The sequence below is a fragment of the Rhopalosiphum maidis genome, chromosome 4 (assembly GCF_003676215.2).
Source record: "Rhopalosiphum maidis isolate BTI-1 chromosome 4, ASM367621v3, whole genome shotgun sequence".
Classification (NCBI taxonomy): Eukaryota; Metazoa; Arthropoda; class Insecta; order Hemiptera; family Aphididae; genus Rhopalosiphum; species Rhopalosiphum maidis.
Genome location: NC_040880.1, coordinates 19,756,856 through 19,777,126, shown reverse-complemented (window position 1 = coordinate 19,777,126; position 20,271 = coordinate 19,756,856). Strand labels below are relative to the sequence as shown.

Below are 20,271 nucleotides of genomic sequence, written 5' to 3'. Positions count from 1 at the left end.
ATGTATATAGAATCACCGTTACAATTTGTGTGGCCTCGGGTAATTTCTAAACTAAGAGGCTCTGAAAATTAGTTAAAAACATTCGAATATATTTGTAGAATTATATTCAATGGGCACTTTAAGAAAAATATGAATAATAAGTTTAAAATTCTAATCTTTCATTACCTATTTTCTATCTTAATTTTAATTAAGTAAAATTAAGTAAAAAATAGTAGGTAAGTTGTTATTAATATGAACTTATATATTTTATTTTTATTTTATCATAAGTTAATTTTTAAATATAAAATATTTGTTAGTTAAATACAAAACATAGCTTTTTAGTTTTAAATATTACTTGAAATAAATAAACACATGCTGAATCAAAAAAAATTTGAACTTAATAATGTCTAATAGTAATGCAATAATGTTTCTAGATATATTATTATTCATAATTTTACTTAGGTAAGATTTTCCTCGCCTCGAAAAATTAGTTTTACCGAAATAATAGTAATTTAGGTCTTATAGTAGTTTGAACCCATACAATTTGTGCCTATACCAAGTATACCCCGCTCAAATGCCACTACAATGACGGTGGTTAAGGGTTATATTTTATTGTATTCATAACAACGCGTTTAAACGATAACAGCCGCGCCATCTACATTTTACTGCCATGTTTTGACTTAATAATAAGAAACATAGACTGCGACGCTGCGAAATGAATACGATTTTTGATACATTTTCGAATGTTCGATTCTTCGCAAACAGACTATAAGTTAGTTTAGGTAATTTTATTGATTTTACAATAAATTTTATTTAATCTCGTTCTCTCAGAGAGGATTGATTGTTTTCAGTATTTTTTAAACGCATGATTTATCGTTTAACGATAAATTTCACATTTTAGATGACGTTATACTCGCATATGTTGTCTCTGTCTTACAAACGTACATCATAGCAAATTTGCGTTCAACAGAATACATTTTATGATGTTAGCTTTAATATTAGAGTAAATTTACCTATTATCAAACTTAAAGGTAATAATATTATCTAGGTCATTCCAAAGGCTTTTATTGATAGTTTAATTTGTAAGTAAGTTATAATTATATAAAGTATTACAATTTTAAAATTCTCGTAACTCACTTAAAAATTAAAATATCAATATAAAATCTTATGAGATGCCCTAGATAAGATTATTCCCTTTAGGCTTTAAGTTTGATAAATAGGTAAATTGTTTATTAACAGACAACAGCTAGCATAAAATGGATTCTGCTGAAGTGCTGAACGCAACTTTGCTATGATGTACTTACGTTAGTAAGACGAATACAACACATGCGAATATGACGTATAAGCTATAGGAAAATTAGTTTAAATTGTATATCTTTGACTTAAGAATGTAGAACGCAGAGTTTGGTAATAAAATAATCTATGTAATTACTAACAAAATAAATTATTTTTAATATTTTAGATTTTGAATGGAGTGATGAATGTATTTTTAGTTTTCTCTTGCTTGTTCAAATTTCATACTTAACCTTTATTTTCTCACAAACTTTACCCTTTTGACTTTTCATCTTATTTCGCTTGAAAATTTACAATATATTATGTTTTTTTTTCAAAAACCTCGACCAATTTATGGGAAATAATATTCTATTTAATTTATTTATTTTATTTAATAAAATAATTATCATTATCGTCTATATTTAACTATGTAAATTACTACGAATGTCATCAGTAATCACTAATCAATGATGCCAAATCAGTTGGCCATAATTGCGTAAGCTACGTAAAGGCTGGTAAAAAAAGAATATTTAGTATTATTGTTACGTATTTAGTATTCTTATCTATATCGTGGTACGGAAAATGTTGTACGACATCTAGTAAACAAACTTTGATAGATACATATTTTAAACTGGTTACACACTACGCGTTTTAAAAACGCAGCGTTTAAACGCCGAAAAAAAAACCATTGATTATTTATAATCAATTGTAAAACTGTACGGTTTGCATACAGACGTTCACACTATTGCGGAACCGTGCGCGTTCGAGCGTTCGGCAGCGGTCGGCGCTTCAAACGCAGGTGTTTAATTTTAGGCGGTAAAACGCTGCGTTTTTTAAACGCATACGTTAGCGTCTAAAACGCGTAGTGTGTAGTAACCAGCTTAACTTTAGTAACAAATACCCTACTGGCCACTACATCAATGCTAAACAGTAAACAAAATACCAGACAGTGAAAAAAACAGTTTATAATAGTACATCACTAATAAACAATAAGTATAAACATTGATTATAGAATAGACTATAGACCAGGCAAGTACACAAAAAAAATTTCGGAGGGGGTTTACAAAATTTAGCAATACAAATTGTACCGCACCATAATAAAACAATTTTTTCCTCGTTAATCAAAAATATTTCGTGGGGGGGTCCAACCCCCCCTGTATACGTACCTGCTAAAGACTATTATATTTTTTTGTATAATCAATGGTATAGATTATAACAATAGCGGATTTGATTTATCTTTTAAGGGGAGAGCGGACAATGTCCTTTTGTCCAAAAATTCACTCTGAAATCTGAACTTCTATGCAGATTTATGAAAGAAATTATTATTTATAGGTAGCTTATGATGATGTAGACTAGAGTCTCTAGAGGGCCCTGGCCCGTATGGCACCCCCAAAGGTCGCGCCTGGATTCATATTTTATAGACATTATATTATTATAGTCCAAGCACAGAGTAGTATAGACTATAGAGACGCCGTTGTATATCTTGAAATTTATTTATTTGAAGCTTAACCGACGGTTTAGAGTCGATCGATTAAACCACCTTACGTCGGCAATTGACCCAATTAAAAAAGCAGTTTATAATAACTTACCTACTATAATAAGAGTATACATTAATAATATATTATTTATCTATTCTATGAAAAATATAATTTTTCTACAAATAGTAAGATAAAGGCGGCTATTCATATTTCAGACCAATAGTCTGAAGTATAATATGATATTTGATTCGGATAATGATTAAAGATGTATTTAATTAGTATAATTCAGATACAGGCTCCTATATACTATGTATTATGTAGGTACGGTAAAGAAATTCTGTGCATTCAGATTCCAAGTTGAAACCAGCAGTGTAGTCGTATAGATGATTAAAATATATTATTTAAATTTATTGTATTTGTTTTAAAACAATATAAAATATTTATAATAAAAATAACCCTAGAACAGTCATAGATATAATTCAATAAACATTTTTTAATATATTATTTAATAGTTGATTATAGTATTATAATTGGAATCTTAGAATACTTATTTTATTATTGATCAATTGATCCCACTTAAATATATTAATACGCGGAACTGAAGTGTCATGTATAAAAAGCAAGTAACAAAAAATAAGATAAATCTGATCAAAATAAGATAGATAAAATACCTAGTTGTTTATTAAAATCAAAAATAACAATTGCGTACATATATTATTTGTTTGTTAATTACTTTTCACCGTATAAGTTAAAAATCACAAATAATACAAATCTGTGTTAAAATTTGTCATTCAATTCGAAAAAAATAGTATAAATCGCAATTTGATGTAGTCCTCTGTCCTAAAAGAAAAAAATCAAAATTAACACAATTTTTCTTTTACTTTTTTATTTTATTAGCCTTTAAAAATAACAAATTATACAACACCCGTAAAAAGGCTATATTGCCCATACTAATCTATGATTAGTATAATTAATTTCTTTATAATATTTTTTCTTATCTATGGCTGATATCACTAATGTATAGTGATAAAATGAATTTGGTGTTCGATATCGACGATAACAGTTATGTTTGTGCCAGTGGAAAAAAGGGCGAAATCAAATTATTAAAAACACTTGTAGAGTTTGTAAAATTTTGAACAATATGCCATAGAACAAAACATATAAACGTTACCGATTTACACCAATAGTTTAATGGTTTTCATGTGATAATTTACAATGGAAATCTAGAAGGTAATAACAACAATTATATTATAATACTATTAATAAACCAAAATAAAAAGAAATCATTCAACAATTGATTTGACATTAGTTATGTGTAATGCACACGGTTATTTGAAATTTGTATTTGATCATCAGGAAATGATCTTAAAATGGAGTTTGCTGATAAAATTAGAATTCCAAAGTTAAATGGTGTGACCATGAGAGGTCCGCACATATCCAACACTAGTACTGGGACACTAGTCATTACTGGTCATCATTTAATATTTTCATCAAGATCTGAGGATGTTGAACTATGGGTAAATAGTCAAAGTTGGTTTAATTCATATATTTTTTTTTATAAAGTAAAAATAGGTAGGTACCTATGTTAGAAAATATATTTTTTCCAATATTTCCTCATTTTATATTTTCAGTTTTTATAAATATAGTTTTTAAGTTAACACTGAGAGAACACTTAGAACATAGTAATAAGCTATAAAGAAAATTTATTACATAATATTATAATGAATAAATAATATTTTTAATTTAATGATAACTAGTGTCATAGTTAAAAAATTACATTATTTATTTTAATATTTTTAGATTTTAAATCGTAACATTGACATTGTAGAGAGAAAACTAAATACCATTACTTTAAAGTGTAAGGACTTTAGAATTATTGTTTTTGATATGCCATATATTGAACAAGCTACCTCTGTTGCTGCTTCTATTGAATCACTCATAATGACAGGTTAATAAAATATCAAAATATGATAATACAAAAGAATAAAATGTATGTTTTTAATTTTTTTGTGTAATTTTTAGATGAAGCAGATTATCTACACCATATGTTTTCAAATAAAAGCAATGAATATCGTTCACCATTTGATGTACAATCCCAATGTGAACAATTAGTTGCTGGTGATACTATGTGGAGAATATCTCAGGTCAATAAATCTTATAGGGTATGTTTTTAAATTTATCTTTATATTGTAACTCATAAGTAGAGCTAGGATTTCTATGCATTAGCACATTCTTTCCAGTTGTCTTTAGTCTAACACAGTGGTTCTCAACCAGGGTGACATGGGCCCAGCTTAGGGATGACACAAAATCTCCACCTGGGCCAAATTTCTCATTACATGTATATAAATCATTATTATTTTTTTATTTTCCAATTTAAGGTTTAAAGTGTCAACATTTATTGAACCCAGTAACTCATATAAAATATATACTTGTTATTTTTTATTGTATTTTTTTTTTATATATAAAATAATAATTCTAAAATATATGTTTAAGATTGTTTATTATTTTAATGTTAGGGTAATGCACTGTTTAATTTGAGTAGCTTAATGTGACATAAATCCAAAAAGGTTGAGAACCATTGGTATATTCATGATTTTATACATTAATTATCAGTTATGTCTACAATTCAGCTCACACTAAATTTTATAAAACTTATTATTTACATATTTTAATTAAAATTCATATTATTGTATATATTTAGAGTTTTTGAATATTTATTTTAAAAATCTAATGTAAATTTGTATGTTTATAATGTAGATCAACAATTATTGTTTTATTTGTTTTCTATTTATAAATATTGTTTATTCATAAATTTACACGGTTATCAAGTAAAAGATAAGTTTGTAGAAATGTGGACTATGGTTGTTTATCGATTTATTTACTAATCATTAGTATGACAATTGACAAATGTTTGCCATTTAGATATTATATTTTATATTTTGTGACAATTTATGTACAATTTATATTTTATATAAACAATTTCAAATAATGTTCAATTAAACAATTATCAAATTGAAGTTGCTAAGAAAATTCTTAAAATATTTTCTTGCAGTTTTCAAAACTGGTAGTAATATAAATTATTAAATTATTTATGATCAATTTTTATACAGTTACTATTTTTTTTTTCATATAAATCCTAACCCTACTCATATGAAATCAAATTTTAAACAAATTAATAATTTTTTAGGTTTGTAGTACTTACCCAGAATTAACTGTTGTTCCATCCAATGTTGATGATACCATGTTGATTGCTTCTGCTAAGTTTCGACAAAATGGTCGATTCCCAGTTTTGAGCTATCGTCATGAAAAAGGCGTAAGTTTTTAGAACTATATTTTTTTGTTACAATTAAAACTTCATCTTTTGTCTGCTACACTATTTTCCTTACTCTTAATTCTTCACTGTCAATTTGACTATTAAAAAAATCCACTAACCAGATAAAATGATGTTAACTGTTCTTAAAAGACATTAATAAGTAATAATGCTTAACATAAAATTTAAATTGCCTGAAAATATGTGAGATGTCATAATTACCTAAAAAATATTCATTCAAATATTACCAACTATTGCATTAAATTCTTCTTATTCAGTTAATCATTAACTATGTTTTTTATAAATGTTCCTCCATATGTAGTTTAAAAAATGAAAAATGTTAAACTAGATCACTATAGACTCACTAAAACAAATACTTACATAATTTAAATGTGAATCGTACTCTGAATAAATTACATTCAGATTGGAAAGCAACACAAATAGTGCTCAAAGACACACCTTTGTTTCTCCCCTTTAAAGTACCAGATCTAGATGGCCCATGTACAGTAGACAAAATAGAAATAGCTTAATTCTGAAAATTATTTAACCAGTTATGCCTATAAATAACTCAAAAAAATTTAAATATTTTTAAAATGTTATCATATAATGAAAATGATGATATAAACATTTTGTGAAAATAAGTATCTACTTTTAATTTAATATTTTGAAATACAACTAATTATCAAAAATGATTCAAGAAGAATTACGAGTGAATATTTAAATTTTAATTTCTCATTAAAGATTTATTTAGCATTCTAATAGAATTTTTTTTTTGTAAGAGGTTAAAGACCTTACAAAAAACCTCATATTAAACTTTCAAATCTAAGGTATATATATTTTTAAGAATTTCTAACTAAAAAATAATTTGTTTATTTTCTCAATTTTTATGTATTTTGACAAAATTTTAACTTTCAACACTTATAAAAAATCTTTTGACTAGATTTTCCGCCATTTTCAAAATGTTTTGATTAAGAAAATAACAACTTATGAGGAGCTTTATATTAAATTTTCAAGAAATTCTACCTAGCTAATTAACAACTAATTTTTTTTTTTAAATTTCCCAGTCTATAAATAGTTTAAAAAATTGTTGAAATATTTTAAAAAAGTTGTCATAAAAAAATACAATAATATAAACATATGGTTAAAATTTCAAGTATTCATTTTTTAGTTACACTATAAAAAAAAAAATATATTGATATCGTCAAAAATTGAATTTACACGTAAAAATCTGTTCTTAAAAATAAATTTTTTTTTTCCCTATTAGAAAATGTACTCTTAGGAATTTACTTTTTACCTTCTAAAGTATTACATCCAATTTTCTATTTTTTCAGTCCTAAAAATAAGTTTACGACTAAAATAAAAATAAGCACACATTGTAAAATCAATGTATTCATCACTATGCTCAGAATCTAAAATGTATTAAATAATGTTAATATTATCTGTTAAAAAAAAAATTAATAAAAACAAATGTATTATGTGTAGAGTGTGCTAATGAGAAGCAGTCAGCCTTTAGTTGGTTCAAGTTCTAAACGTTGTAAACAAGATGAACGTGTTATAAACTCTGTACTTGGTCCTGGAAAAAGAGGGTATATAATTGATACCCGTAGTGTTGCAAATGCTACTAATGCCAAAGCTCGTGGAGGTGGATTTGAGATGGAAGCTCACTATCCTCAGTGGAGACGAGTAAATTCAGCTCTTGAACGCCATAATGTTTTATTGGACAGCTTGTCAAAAATAGTTGAAGCTTGTAATGATACAACATGTACTATAGAACGATGGCTTAACAAATTAAATGGGAGTGAATGGTTGTCCCATGTTAAAGATACATTAAATGCAGCTTGTTTAGTAGCTCAATGTTTAAATAAAGAGCGAGCTTCAGTTTTGGTACATGGATCAGAGAGCACAGATGCAACATTGGTATTAATATCATTAACTCAATTGATATTAAATCCAGAATGTCGAACAATTGTAGGGTAAGAATTTGTAATATTATTTTAGTATTACTTATGTCTATTGAATAATATGTTTATATATAAATATTTATAGATTTGAATCACTAATTGAGAGAGAATGGCTTCAAGCAGGACATCCATTTGAAACTCGCCATAAAAGTGGTTGTTATAACGCAGCTCGTTCAAAAGTATCTTCATCATCTTCATCAAAAATTTTTCATCATGGATCAGGAGCCACTTTTTTATTATTTTTAGATTGTACTTGGCAAATACACAATCAATTTCCATGCTGTTTTCAGTTTTCAACAAATTTTTTATCATCACTTGTTGATCATTCATATTGTTCAGATTTTAGTACATTTTATGGTAATTGTGAGTCTGATCGGAAAAATAATCCATGTGGAAAACCAAATCTATGGTCACACTTTGATCAAAAAATCGATGAAATTATTAATCCTCTATATTTACATACAAATAATGTAATTTGGCCTTCTGTTGCTCCATTTAGTATAGTAAGTATATCATCATTTAATACCATGTTGTTATTATTAACTATTATTTAAGATATAACTTTTGATAAATTACTTCTTTTAATTTTAATCTTACTTTTATTACAATAAGTATATTAGTTTGAGTGTTGAGTATGTTGAAATTGTAGTGTAATTTTGCAATCAAACTAAATTTTTAGGAATTATGGCGAGATTTGTACTTAAGATGGTCTATTGATCAAACACACCAAAAAAAGTATAAAAAATCAATTGATGACTTAATAAAACGGAATAAGGAATTAAAAGTCTTAGCTACAAAACTACGCAACGAGGCTCAAGAGTCTGGTAACAAATCTACATAGCTAATTAATTATATTTTCTATATTATTCAATACAGGTACCAAACAATTATTTAATGATATGTTATTCTATCTTTATGCCATTTTATTTGTAAATCAACTGTAGAAATTATATAATATATTTATTAATATGTACATTATTATTTATTTCCAATGAAATAATGTACTAATTTACCTGAAAATAAACAACTTGATAACTTAAAGAACAAATGTTTTTTTATGTTTACCTATCAAATAGATCAGTAATATTTGTTTAATACTTTAATTTCTATATAAAAATAAAATAATAATTGTTTTTTATGCATACAGCATGAATTGCTTTAAACTAGTTTTATAAAAAAAAATCATCAAATTTATTTTTATTTTTCAAATTATAAATTTTCCTTCAGTTTGGTTATAACTGTTTTTAAGATTTTTTTTACATAAATTACATAAAGCAATAAAGCTAGATGACTAATTAAAAATAATTGTTATATATTTAATACAGGTGCATATTGTGTAATACAAATACCTAATTATAAAAAAAAATCTATGCCTTTATCAATCAAAAATTATTACTAATAATATTTAACAATTAGGTTCTATCATTAATTATAAATATTTAAAAGCAATGATATTTTATTAACTTGCAGTACACCTCGTTTATAAAGTAATTACACCTCCAATAGTTCCTTAGGTATTGGTGTGTTAAGTTTAGAAACTGGTGGTTTACAGAATAAAAAAAGAAAGAACTGAAAAATGATTAACTAATTTAACTAAGTAATAACTTTTATTTTAATCAATATTTAAAAAATAATTGATATCAATTATTATACATATTTTTTTTGTATAGAATGATTAAAATAAAAGTTGTATAGATTTAATTTCTTACATTTGTGTATTCTTTTATTCTTTTTGTTCACAATTGAAATTGAAAATATAACCCATAAAAAAGCATTCCTATCATATGACATTTATCTGTTCATTCATAAGTCACTAACAGAAAGTGATACTTGACATAATATTATGAATATTATATTGAATTTAATACTTAAGTATATAAACTTTAATCATAAGCTATTTCAAAGAGGCATATGCTATATAAGAAATTTAAAGTTATAAGTTAAACTTAAATTATTAAAAAAATGCCATATTAGTATCATTTGTAATTTTAAATTGTTATCAAACCATAACATTTTTTCAAAAATATGCTTTTTGACTATCAGAATATAACATTTTTAAATCCTTGATAATAGTACTCTAGTACTCGTAAAATTTCAGTTTTAAAAAACAAATAAGATAAAATTTATAAAATCTTCAATTTATTTTAACAAAACATTGTTTTGTGTTTTTTAACATCAGCAGCCAACATTCTTTGATAATAAATTATAAAATAAAACATATTTAATTTATAGAAATAGGTACATTACAGTTATATTCAAGAAAGTAATAGAATTAAAGATTGTTCATGTATATTAAATAACAAGTTATAATTTGTATTTTATCTTTAATATACACCAGAAAATGAAAAATATTAAAGAAACACATAAAAAAAAAATAATAAACGAGTTATTTCACTTAAACAATAAATAATGCTTTATTATTTATAATAATTAATTGATATTTTTTATATAAAACAGTCTATAAAAAAATTGGCAAAGACACGGCAAAAATTTACAAAAAATAACAAGACCCTAGACCCAGTTGTATAATATACAAATAAATTAATCATTGAACTTTTTTTTGTACTTTTTTGGTTTCTGGGCTTCCGAGTGTTTTCTTCCTTTGGTATACCATATGCATAAACATTTGAGGGAATACTAAAAAAAAAATCATATTACATCATAAATGACTGATATATTAGCTTAATCTAAGTTTATTTTTTAAATAGTTTCAAATAAGTAATTATAATGTAAATCTTTATTAAGTATTATTCTTTTCATATGGATAGAATATGCATAGACGCCCACCAGAATACCAGATTATTTATGATAGCTTAATTTATTGGCATAGTCACTTTTTCTTTTCAAAATATCATAAATGGTAATTTGAAGATATTAGGGATAAAAATTAACCTCAAATTTTTTTACCAGGCTGTCCTTGACAATTTGTACTTTGTATATTTTTAAGAAATATAATTTTATTAAACATTTTTTATAAAGTTTTCATACTTTCATATTTTTTATTCATAGATTAATATACTTACGTGGTATATAAACCAGCATAACTATGGCAATTGCAGTCCATAAACTAAATGCAATATTTAATTTATTAGGCATTTCAATACTCCACATTTTGGTTCTTCCTACATATCCTAATGATGTCCAGTATACTAATAATTCACCACTAACTCCAACTGGGTATAAAACATAAAAGAATGTATACCTAAAAAATTACATTACCAACATATAACTGAATAGTAAACCCAACAATAAGATTAATATAATAAATACTACCTTGCCCAAGTAATTAGATAAGGGATATAACCAATAATATTGAAACCATAGTATGAGTATCTGGTAATTTCTGCAAAGCACCAAGCAGTTAAGGCTAGTGGTAAACCCGGTGAGCCCGATGTCTCTGGTATAAATGCTATAGCAGCAACAATGGCTACACGAGACAGAACTTGTTGAGTAGTAACTGCCAAATTTGATTTCACCAAACCAGAAGCTACATTGAAAATCTATATTAATGATAATAATAATAAAAAATTAGTATGAATACAATTAAATAAACAAAACTTTAACTACTTTAAGAATACCTATAAACAGTTTTATCTTTTAATTTGCATGCTACAGTTTTTAATTATAAATAATAACAAATACCAGCTAAGTAATTAATAAAGAATAAAAGTGTTATTTGTCAGTATACATGTCAAGATCAAAATATACAATATTGTTAGTTACTACTTACTCAAATGGCAAATCAATTAATACATTTTTATTAGTATTTAAGAAACTATAGAACCATAATATTGTTGACTAAAAATATTTGATTAATTAAGTAGGTGTATATTTTGGAAAAATGTTTATATGAAATTAATATGGATGTGAATTATGATATTATACTTATGTTTAGTGCTGAATTTAAGGGTCTCAGGATCCCATGACAATTACTTAAGGTCTTTTAAAAATGAAAAAAATGCTATTCTTATAAACCTATTTCTATCCAGCTATATAAAAAAAAAAAATAATAATATTCTATACATTTATCCAGGTTGAATCATTTTGTGAAATTTTTTTGGTACTCAGGCCTGGGAAGTGTAAGGGCCTTAAACAGAAATTTGGCACTGCTTATGCTAGTGAGAGTATTTTTATCTTCAATTATACTAATGATTTATGATTAATATAAGATATTATTATATATTTTTTGAAAATAATATTAGATTTGAATAGGTATGACATGCTAAACTACATAAACCTGTTGTTAAATAGTTGTTACACACAATATCAACAGGGTAGCCTGTAGGTACATTATATGAATTAAAACTTGTTATAGACCAACAAGGAACTGTTGACCTTGCATTTGACCTAAAATAGTGAATATTATGAATAATAACTTACATATTCAATGACATTCATATAATACTAAATTATTTTAAACTTAATACTATATTTGTTATTCATCAGAAAAATATATATTATTTAACAACTTAAATTTCCTGACATGCTTGTATTTTATCATTTAAAATGTAATAGATAATTCCTTATTAATTATTAATATAGGATTAATGTTATTTTTATCAAACTTACACATAAGAAAATATTAAATTCAACGTAATACAATTTGCTATAATAGTTAACGTTAAAACAAAAAGAATATCCAATAAAAATTATTCTTATTTTTCTTAGCTAACTAAAAATTAAAATTTACATTATATTTCAATTAAAAATGTATATACCTCAATGAACGCTGCATTTTGGAAAATTCCAACCGTATACTTTACGACGTCCCACAATGATTGAGATTTGGGTGGGTTCATATAGAAATTAACAATTTGAAATAACAAATAACTCCATCTAGAAAAAAAACAACAAACTAGAGCATTCTGTAGCTCGTGTATGAAATGTATTTAAATGACTGTAGATTACCCCAAGACTTGGATGAAATTGTATGCAAACAAATATGTATTTACCACCGGATTAATTTTTTTGTTCGTTTTTCCCTTGGTCACCGCCATTATACAACACAGTATTATGTTAAGTGAAAATAAAAAATTATTAAAACGAAAAAATAACAAGAATAATAAAATTAATTTTAAAACTAAGTAAATTTCACAATCTTCTTACGAATGAGATCAACACAGTGTCGGGTTTTTGGTGTTAATACAACGTACACGATACGCCGAGTCACCGACAACAAGCAACTGGCGAGTTAAAAGTTACAACTGTACAAATTTCAGAAAACGTCAAACACTCAAGCGAATCAAACGATTATCATTCGTATCAAGGTGGTTTGGTTTGATAGGTTATCAATTCACCTTGGTTGGTAGTTGGTATGAAATATTGTAGTGTATCATAGAGTAATAATAATCTTACTATTGTATTTTTTGGTTCAGTATCGCAAATTCGCAACAGCTACTATCTTAGAGTTTCGGATAACGGATTCTTAAACCATATTACATTCTTAATATAATGTTATACTATAATTTTTCCTATAATCGAATTGCAAATCGCAGTGGAAAACTAGAAAATCAAAATAATATCATACCCAAAGAGGATACCTGTATAATATTATATTCTGTATATAAATTCTACTTGTTTCTATACTACGAATATCCAAGAACCAAGAGTCGAGTGGCATTTGTTACGTGCAAATGAATTTGAGTGTTATCTATTTCCCTCCCACCCAAAATATTACTCACTATTATTTTTTATAGTATAGTGAAATTGCGGTGCAATACTTAAGGTACGTCCGCGAACGGATGAGCGACGTCACGCAATCGTGGAAATAATACACCTAGTGGATTGGTATCTACATTATACTTCTACATTAACCATCTATGCATTATTACTTAGTAGTTTAATAAGTATACTGTATAATTAGTATCTAAAAATTACCAGGGCCGTATTAGCGCGTAGGCACTGTGCCTAGGCTTACGAACATTTTTGGGGGCTACAAAAACAAAATGTGTGGCTACCTACGATTTTAGATTCTGAACAGAGTGATGAATGTATTGATTTTACAATGATGTGTGTTTTTTATTTTTGTGTCATTACGTTTTGGAGTACCTAGTAATAGTGCTTTGATTTTTGACTTCCACCCCTCTTTGAAAAGGAAATTGAATAATTGAATCTAGTTGGTACTTTGGGGGATCAAAAATAAAAAATGTCCCGTAGTTTTTAAAAGCGTCAAGAAAAACCCTAAAGAAGTAACGAAAAATCAGGAATTTTTACGCATACTCTGCAGTTTTTGACAAAATCGATTTTTTTATTTTGTATTTAATATTTGAAATTTTCACCAGATGTTTATAACTGCGTTATCTATTTACGATTAAATTTTAAAAATTGCGATAAAAAAAATTTGGCTTTCCAAAAAATCTTTAAAATTTTATAAAAGGTTTATTATAAGTTGTACTTACCGTAGTAAAAAAATCAAAAATCTTTAGTCATCACATTTTTTTTATTAATAATATAATATATCCTACTAATTATCCTAGACTGACAAATCATCTCCCTTCAGAAATCAGAATCGTTTTTATAATAATGAATAATTTACTGAATACCTACTGTACAGCTGCAGAGCAGTAAACTACACTTCCTTTTTTTTTTTAATCAAGGTAAATATTACTATAAGATATAAATCACAAAAAATTTACGAATTTCCAATTCAAATTCCTTGTAAATTTTCGTGATTTTGATATATTTTGTAAACATTTTGAACTTTAAATGCTTATAAACAAAAATTGTGACTTAACGATTTTTTATTTTTTTTTCTACAATAAGAACAACTTATAATAAATCTTGTATTAAATTTTAAAAATTTTTTAAAAAGCCAAATTTTTTTTATCGGCAATTGAAGAAAAAAATTTAGAAAAATTGAAAATTTTCATTGTCTGCAAATAGCTTAAGAAATTCAAAATATTTTGAAAATTTAATCGTAAATAATAATAATAAGTATTTACAATGATTCGTTTTTGAATTACAGCGAAATAAAAAAATCGATTTTGTCAAAAACTCCAGAGTATGCGTAAAAATAATTCTCATTTTTCCGTTACTTTTTTAGGGGTTTTCCTGACGCATCTGAAAACTATTGGAAATTTTTCACTTTTGACCCCCCAAAGTACCAACTAGATTCAATTTCATTTTCAAAGTAGGACTGAAGTCAAAAATCAAAGCATTATTTCTACTCCAAAACGTGATGACAGACATAAAATAAAATAAATAAGAACACATAATTGTAAAATCAGTACATTCATCACTCCGTTCAGAATCTAAAACTTTATGAATTTCACACTAAAAAATATTTCGTTCAAAATTCTAACTTATAATTAAACCTTATAAAAAATATATATATAGTAACTATAAATTTTCGTTTTTTTTTTAGTTAGTAAATAAACAACTTGTGACGAATTTCGTATAACATTTTTAAGCATATTTACCTAATGATAAATTTTTTTCGGCATTTATAAAAAAACAAATTATAGTATATTGGTAACATTTTCAAGTATCTATCCAAAATTATTCGTTATACACCAAAAAATAAAATCGATTATGACGAAAAATTTAAAAAAACAATTTGAGATTTTCATGCATTTTATCAACATTTTAAATTAAAATCAAACAAAAAATGTATGTAATCATGTAGTTATGCGCCTATAAAATATGATTAAAATGTTGATTAACATTTTGTTCATAATACGCACATACCTGAGACTAAGTGCATAATATACTCATATGAAATAATTTGAAATTGAGTTTTCCAAACTAACGACAGATATTATTTTTAATAATTGTATACGTATATATTTTATAGATAAAAATCTATGGTTAAAATTTAGTAATCTAGAAATTAAATATTGAGTTTATTATAATAATTAACAACCAGTGGCGGCTCGTGTGTATGTGCACAAGTGCACGTGCACTACCTACCTAAACTCAAGAAAAATTGAAAACAAATCATAATAATACAACTAAGTACCTGTAATGTAATAAGAATTATTTTCAAAATATAAAAATATAAATTCAGAGTATTATGAAAATAATAATATTATAATATTATGTATTTATGTTTAATATTTGGATTGGGTTATTTCGACTGCTAAATGGCTGTCCGCGACGGAACGGTATCGGCGTGTATTATTATAGTAGTGCAGTTGTGCACACAATCATTGTGCACATTTGTACAGTGTAAAAATTGAAGCAAGTCGATACACGCAGCCCGCGTTGTAATGGAGTTGGTGTGCACATTTGTTTGTGTGCACATAACCAATTAAATTATTTTCAGCGAATTATTTTCGACGTCGCCGCGTCGCTGAGCGTCGGCATCGGCATTATTATGTTATTATAGTTTATTTTTACTCTCATTAATTTATTATATTATTTCGATTATCAGCTGATAATATTAGCTAGTCGATCATTATCGGAAATTCAAAACATTATTAATCGTGACCATCGTGTTTCTGTTTATTATCGACGACCGACATTAACGTATATTAATATATTATTACTCGTGTATTTGTTTTCAATTTTTAAAATGAACTCAGTACAGCAATTAATACTGCAATGTAATTTTTCATCAATCTCGTTGGAGAAAAAGATGGAAATAAAAAATAAAGGTAGGCCTACTCCAGATTTAAATATTAAACAAATTACTAAATGTAAAACGAGAGATTATGTAAGACAATTTAAAAATGATATATATAAAACTAATGACTGGATTTGTGGTTGTTCAGAAACAAATCGTTTGTATTGTTTCCCCTGTCTACTTTTTGGTCAAAAATCTAATGATGCCGCTTGGGTAAAGAATGGAATAAACGATTTAATTCATTTAACTTCTAAAATCAAAACACACGAAAAATCAATGACACACATAAATTCTCAATTAAATTTAAAACTATTAGGGAAACAAGACATAAGACAACAACTTTCTAGTGCATATCGGTTGAATATCAAACAATACAATGAAAAAATAAGTCATAATCGTTATATATTGAATAAAATCATAAATTGTATTAAATTTTGTGGAGCATTTGAGCTTGCACTCCGAGGTCACGATGAAAAATCAAATTCAGAGAATCCCGGCGTATTTCGAGGTCTTATAAACTTTAGTTCAGAGTTAGATTCGGTACTAAAATGTCATATTGAGAACTCTTCGGTATTTAAAGGTTTATCCAAATCAATCCAAAATGATTTACTAGAATGTTGTTTAGCTGTATGTCAACAAAGAATTAAAAATGAAATAAAACAAGCAGAATATATTTCTGTAATGGCTGACGAAACAACTGACGTATCTGCTCAGTTTCAATTGTCAATAATATTTAGATATTTACTATCGGATGGAACACCAGTAGAAAGATTTTGGGTATTTTTCAATCCTACTGGACACGATGCGAAATCGTTGTCTGAATGTATAATATTTAATTTGGAAAAAGTCCTAGAGTCACCAGATATGTTGATTTGTCAGAGTTACGACGGCGCAAACGTGATGAGTGGACGTCTCAATGGTGTAAAAAAAATAATAAACAATAGCTATAAAAATGCACATTTCATACATTGTTATGCTCATCAGCTTAATTTAATTTTAATTCAAGCAACTTCACAAAATCGTGAGATAAGAATTTTTTTTTCAAACCTAACTGATATAACCAATTTTTTTTCCAACAGTCCGCAGCGGGTTACGGTTTTAGATAAAATTGTTAAACACAGAGTTCCTCGATCATCTAATACTAGATGGAATTTTAAAAGTCGAATAGTAAATACTGTGTATGAGAATCTTGAGTCGTTAATTGAATGTATGAAAGAAATTGAATCAACATTCAATCAAACCATAGCAATTAATCAAGCTGGAGCTTTGCATCGGATGTTAATTGACGATAGATTTATATTTTGGTTAAGAGTGTTTCATTCTTTAATGCCTCATGTTGATATTTTATATAATCAACTACAAAAACCAACTATGGATCCTGTAGAACTTTCAAAGGCAATTTTTCGGTTCGAAGAAAATATATTAAAAGAAAGACAGAATATTGATAACATCTTTGAAACTTCTCAAAATCATCCAACGAAAAAACGAAAACATGATGATACTATTGAAACAAGAAAAATCGCTGCAAAAGAAGTATGTGACATTTTTATTGTCAACGTTAAAGAACGGTTTGATTATAAAAACCACTTAAATGCTTCGCACCTATTTTTATCTACCAAATTTCTTATGTACGAAAATAACTTCCCAGGTGACCATTTTAATAAAACAATTGAAGCATATCCTTTTTTGGATGTTACTAAACTTAAAACTGAACTACAACTGTTCTACAAAAGAACCGATTTCCGTGATATCAATTCATCAGTTCATTTATTGAAATTTATAATTGAAAATAATTTAATACATATATTTTCTGAAAGCTACAAACTTTTAAAAATAATTTCAACTATTCCAATGACTACAGCTGAAGCCGAAAGGTCGTTTTCTACATTGAAACGTATTAAAACATTTTTGAGAAATTCAATGACAGAAGATCGACTTACAGCACTAGCTATGTTATCGATCGAAAAACGGATGATCAACAACATTCCAAACTTCAACGAAGAAGTAATAAACAGATTTGCAGAAAAAAAAGAGAGGAGAATCGATTTAACATATAAATATGTACCTGAAATATAATAATTTGTATCTACTTTGTCATAGTTTTTTACCTGAAAATGTATTATTACTATTATTATTATTATGTATTTACTATTATTATAGGTACTTGACACTTGTAAAAATAGGTATAAGCAAAAGAAAAAGTAATTTGTAAATAACTAAAATTTGTAAACAATATTATTTAATACAATTTATAATATATATATATATATTATATTGGTTATATTTTTTTTGGATGTGCACTACTTCATTAAAAACCCACGAGCCGCCACTGTTAACAACCAAACTATCTAACTTTTTTCAATATGTAAAAACTACTCGTGTTATATATGTATAAAGTTTCTATGGTTAGGCTATACAATAATTACTAATATTATTTATCTTGTATTCTTGTATGCGTTTTACAAAAATAATGATATTATTTTTATAAAATGTATAAAAAAAATTCATAGAAATTGCCTAGTTAAAACTCCTTTAAAGCAAATAAATTTAATGACTATCTAATTGCCATAATATTAATTAAAATTGCCTACATACAACCCCTTAAATACGTTCATCTATAAAATAATTTGTCTCAGTCTAACCCATAATCCATAATTCCTTCATTTCATTCAGAGACTATAGTACTATTCTACTATAGAAGTCAAAACTAATATATTATAACGAAATTATGGAATTATTATCTGTTATCCTAAAAACATTATAAGCACATATTTTATTATCTACAATTTAATACAAATTAAATGTATAGGTTGTATAATTGTTCAGATATTGTTTTGTAACCTACAAAGATTAAATTTAATAAAATCAATTACATGTAATAACTACAAATGCAAAGAATTTAATCATTCTTTATTAATAGTACATAAATTAATTTATTAGCCTTATCTATCATAGTATGACTCATAGTATATATTATTAATTATTATGTATTTATATTTTTTGTTATCAGTGAATCCATTAAAACATGCACCTTTAAATTATTTTATTATACTAGTATAATAACGGTATTTATAATAATACGATAAAAATGACTATATTATGATAAAAATAGTATATAAAATATAATAAAATAATATTATATTATTATTATTTTATTATAACAATATTTCAATATTTGAATTAGTTGTATTATTATTTAAATTGAAAAAAGATAAATTATGGTCAACTTAATATTTAAATAATTTAAAATATGTCCTATGTGTGTAAGTCGTATCTATTCAGATTTTAAAATATTTTTAGTTAGTATATACACTATACGTTTAGCAAGGTATTTCAAAAAATACTTAAAAACTTACTTTTGAATTGTATTCACAGTTTAAACATAGATTAGGAAATTTTAGTTTATTGCCTAAATAGTAACTAATTTGTTTGATTATACCTAGTATCTTTAATTTAAATAATTTGTAAAAATTTAAACTTGAATTAGTATTATAAATTTGTAATAAATAAAATTAGTATCAAAATTAAGTTTTTGAATAATGATTTACTTGATCTTTTTTTAAAAAGGTCTTTATAAAAAATAATTTTAAAAAGTAAAAAAAAAATAAAACCTCAAATAGTATAGCAATTTTATTATAACTCGAAAACTGATTATTGTAGACTTGAAACTTATTGCTAATACAATTTGTAATAAATAATTATTTTTAA

At 25.7% G+C, this 20,271-nt stretch overlaps 2 protein-coding genes across 4 annotated transcripts; one reads left to right on the top strand and one right to left on the bottom strand.

Moving 5' to 3' along the window:
- The first annotated feature begins 3,777 nt into the window (after positions 1–3,777).
- On the top strand, positions 3,778–8,959 carry LOC113547872 (myotubularin-related protein 9). Of its 3 annotated transcripts, XM_026948428.1 has the most exons (9): positions 3,778–3,959; positions 4,086–4,246; positions 4,530–4,677; positions 4,752–4,891; positions 5,917–6,042; positions 7,522–8,012; positions 8,086–8,179; positions 8,247–8,503; positions 8,680–8,822. In XM_026948428.1, the coding sequence occupies exons 2-8, from the start codon at positions 4,100–4,102 to the stop codon at positions 8,472–8,474; spliced, it is 1,374 nt and encodes a 457-aa protein (XP_026804229.1). In that variant the 5' UTR covers positions 3,778–3,959; positions 4,086–4,099; the 3' UTR covers positions 8,475–8,503; positions 8,680–8,822. The 3 variants fall into 3 exon arrangements, with proteins under 3 accessions (XP_026804229.1, XP_026804227.1, XP_026804228.1); XM_026948426.1 differs by having other exon boundaries at positions 3,780–3,959; positions 8,086–8,503; positions 8,680–8,959; XM_026948427.1 differs by lacking the exon at positions 3,778–3,959 and having other exon boundaries at positions 4,123–4,259; positions 8,086–8,503; positions 8,680–8,959.
- A 1,167-nt stretch (positions 8,960–10,126) lies between these two features.
- LOC113561338 (very-long-chain (3R)-3-hydroxyacyl-CoA dehydratase hpo-8-like) lies at positions 10,127–13,267 on the bottom strand. The gene is made up of 5 exons (XM_026967685.1): positions 12,909–13,267; positions 12,719–12,836; positions 11,274–11,500; positions 11,024–11,202; positions 10,127–10,637 (listed from the first exon to the last, which is right to left on the bottom strand). Exons 1-5 carry the CDS (start codon positions 12,995–12,997, stop codon positions 10,546–10,548), a joined length of 705 nt encoding a protein of 234 aa, XP_026823486.1. The 5' UTR covers positions 12,998–13,267; the 3' UTR covers positions 10,127–10,545.
- Positions 13,268–20,271: the final 7,004 nt, after the last annotated feature.

Coding starts and splice junctions, on each gene's coding strand:
- LOC113547872 (XM_026948426.1), top strand. CDS start 4,100: ATGGAGTTTGCTGATAAAATTAGAATTCCAAAGTTAAATGGTGTGACC. Junction 4,678..4,751: donor TGAATCACTCATAATGACAG/GTTAATAAAATA, acceptor TGTAATTTTTAG/ATGAAGCAGATTATCTACAC. Junction 4,892..5,916: donor AGGTCAATAAATCTTATAGG/GTATGTTTTTAA, acceptor ATAATTTTTTAG/GTTTGTAGTACTTACCCAGA.
- LOC113561338 (XM_026967685.1), bottom strand. CDS start 12,997: ATGGCGGTGACCAAGGGAAAAACGAACAAAAAAATTAATCCGGTGGTA. Junction 12,837..12,908: donor AATTTCATCCAAGTCTTGGG/GTAATCTACAGT, acceptor TTTTTTTTCTAG/ATGGAGTTATTTGTTATTTC. Junction 10,638..11,023: donor TATGCTGGTTTATATACCAC/GTAAGTATATTA, acceptor TTTTTTTTTTAG/TATTCCCTCAAATGTTTATG.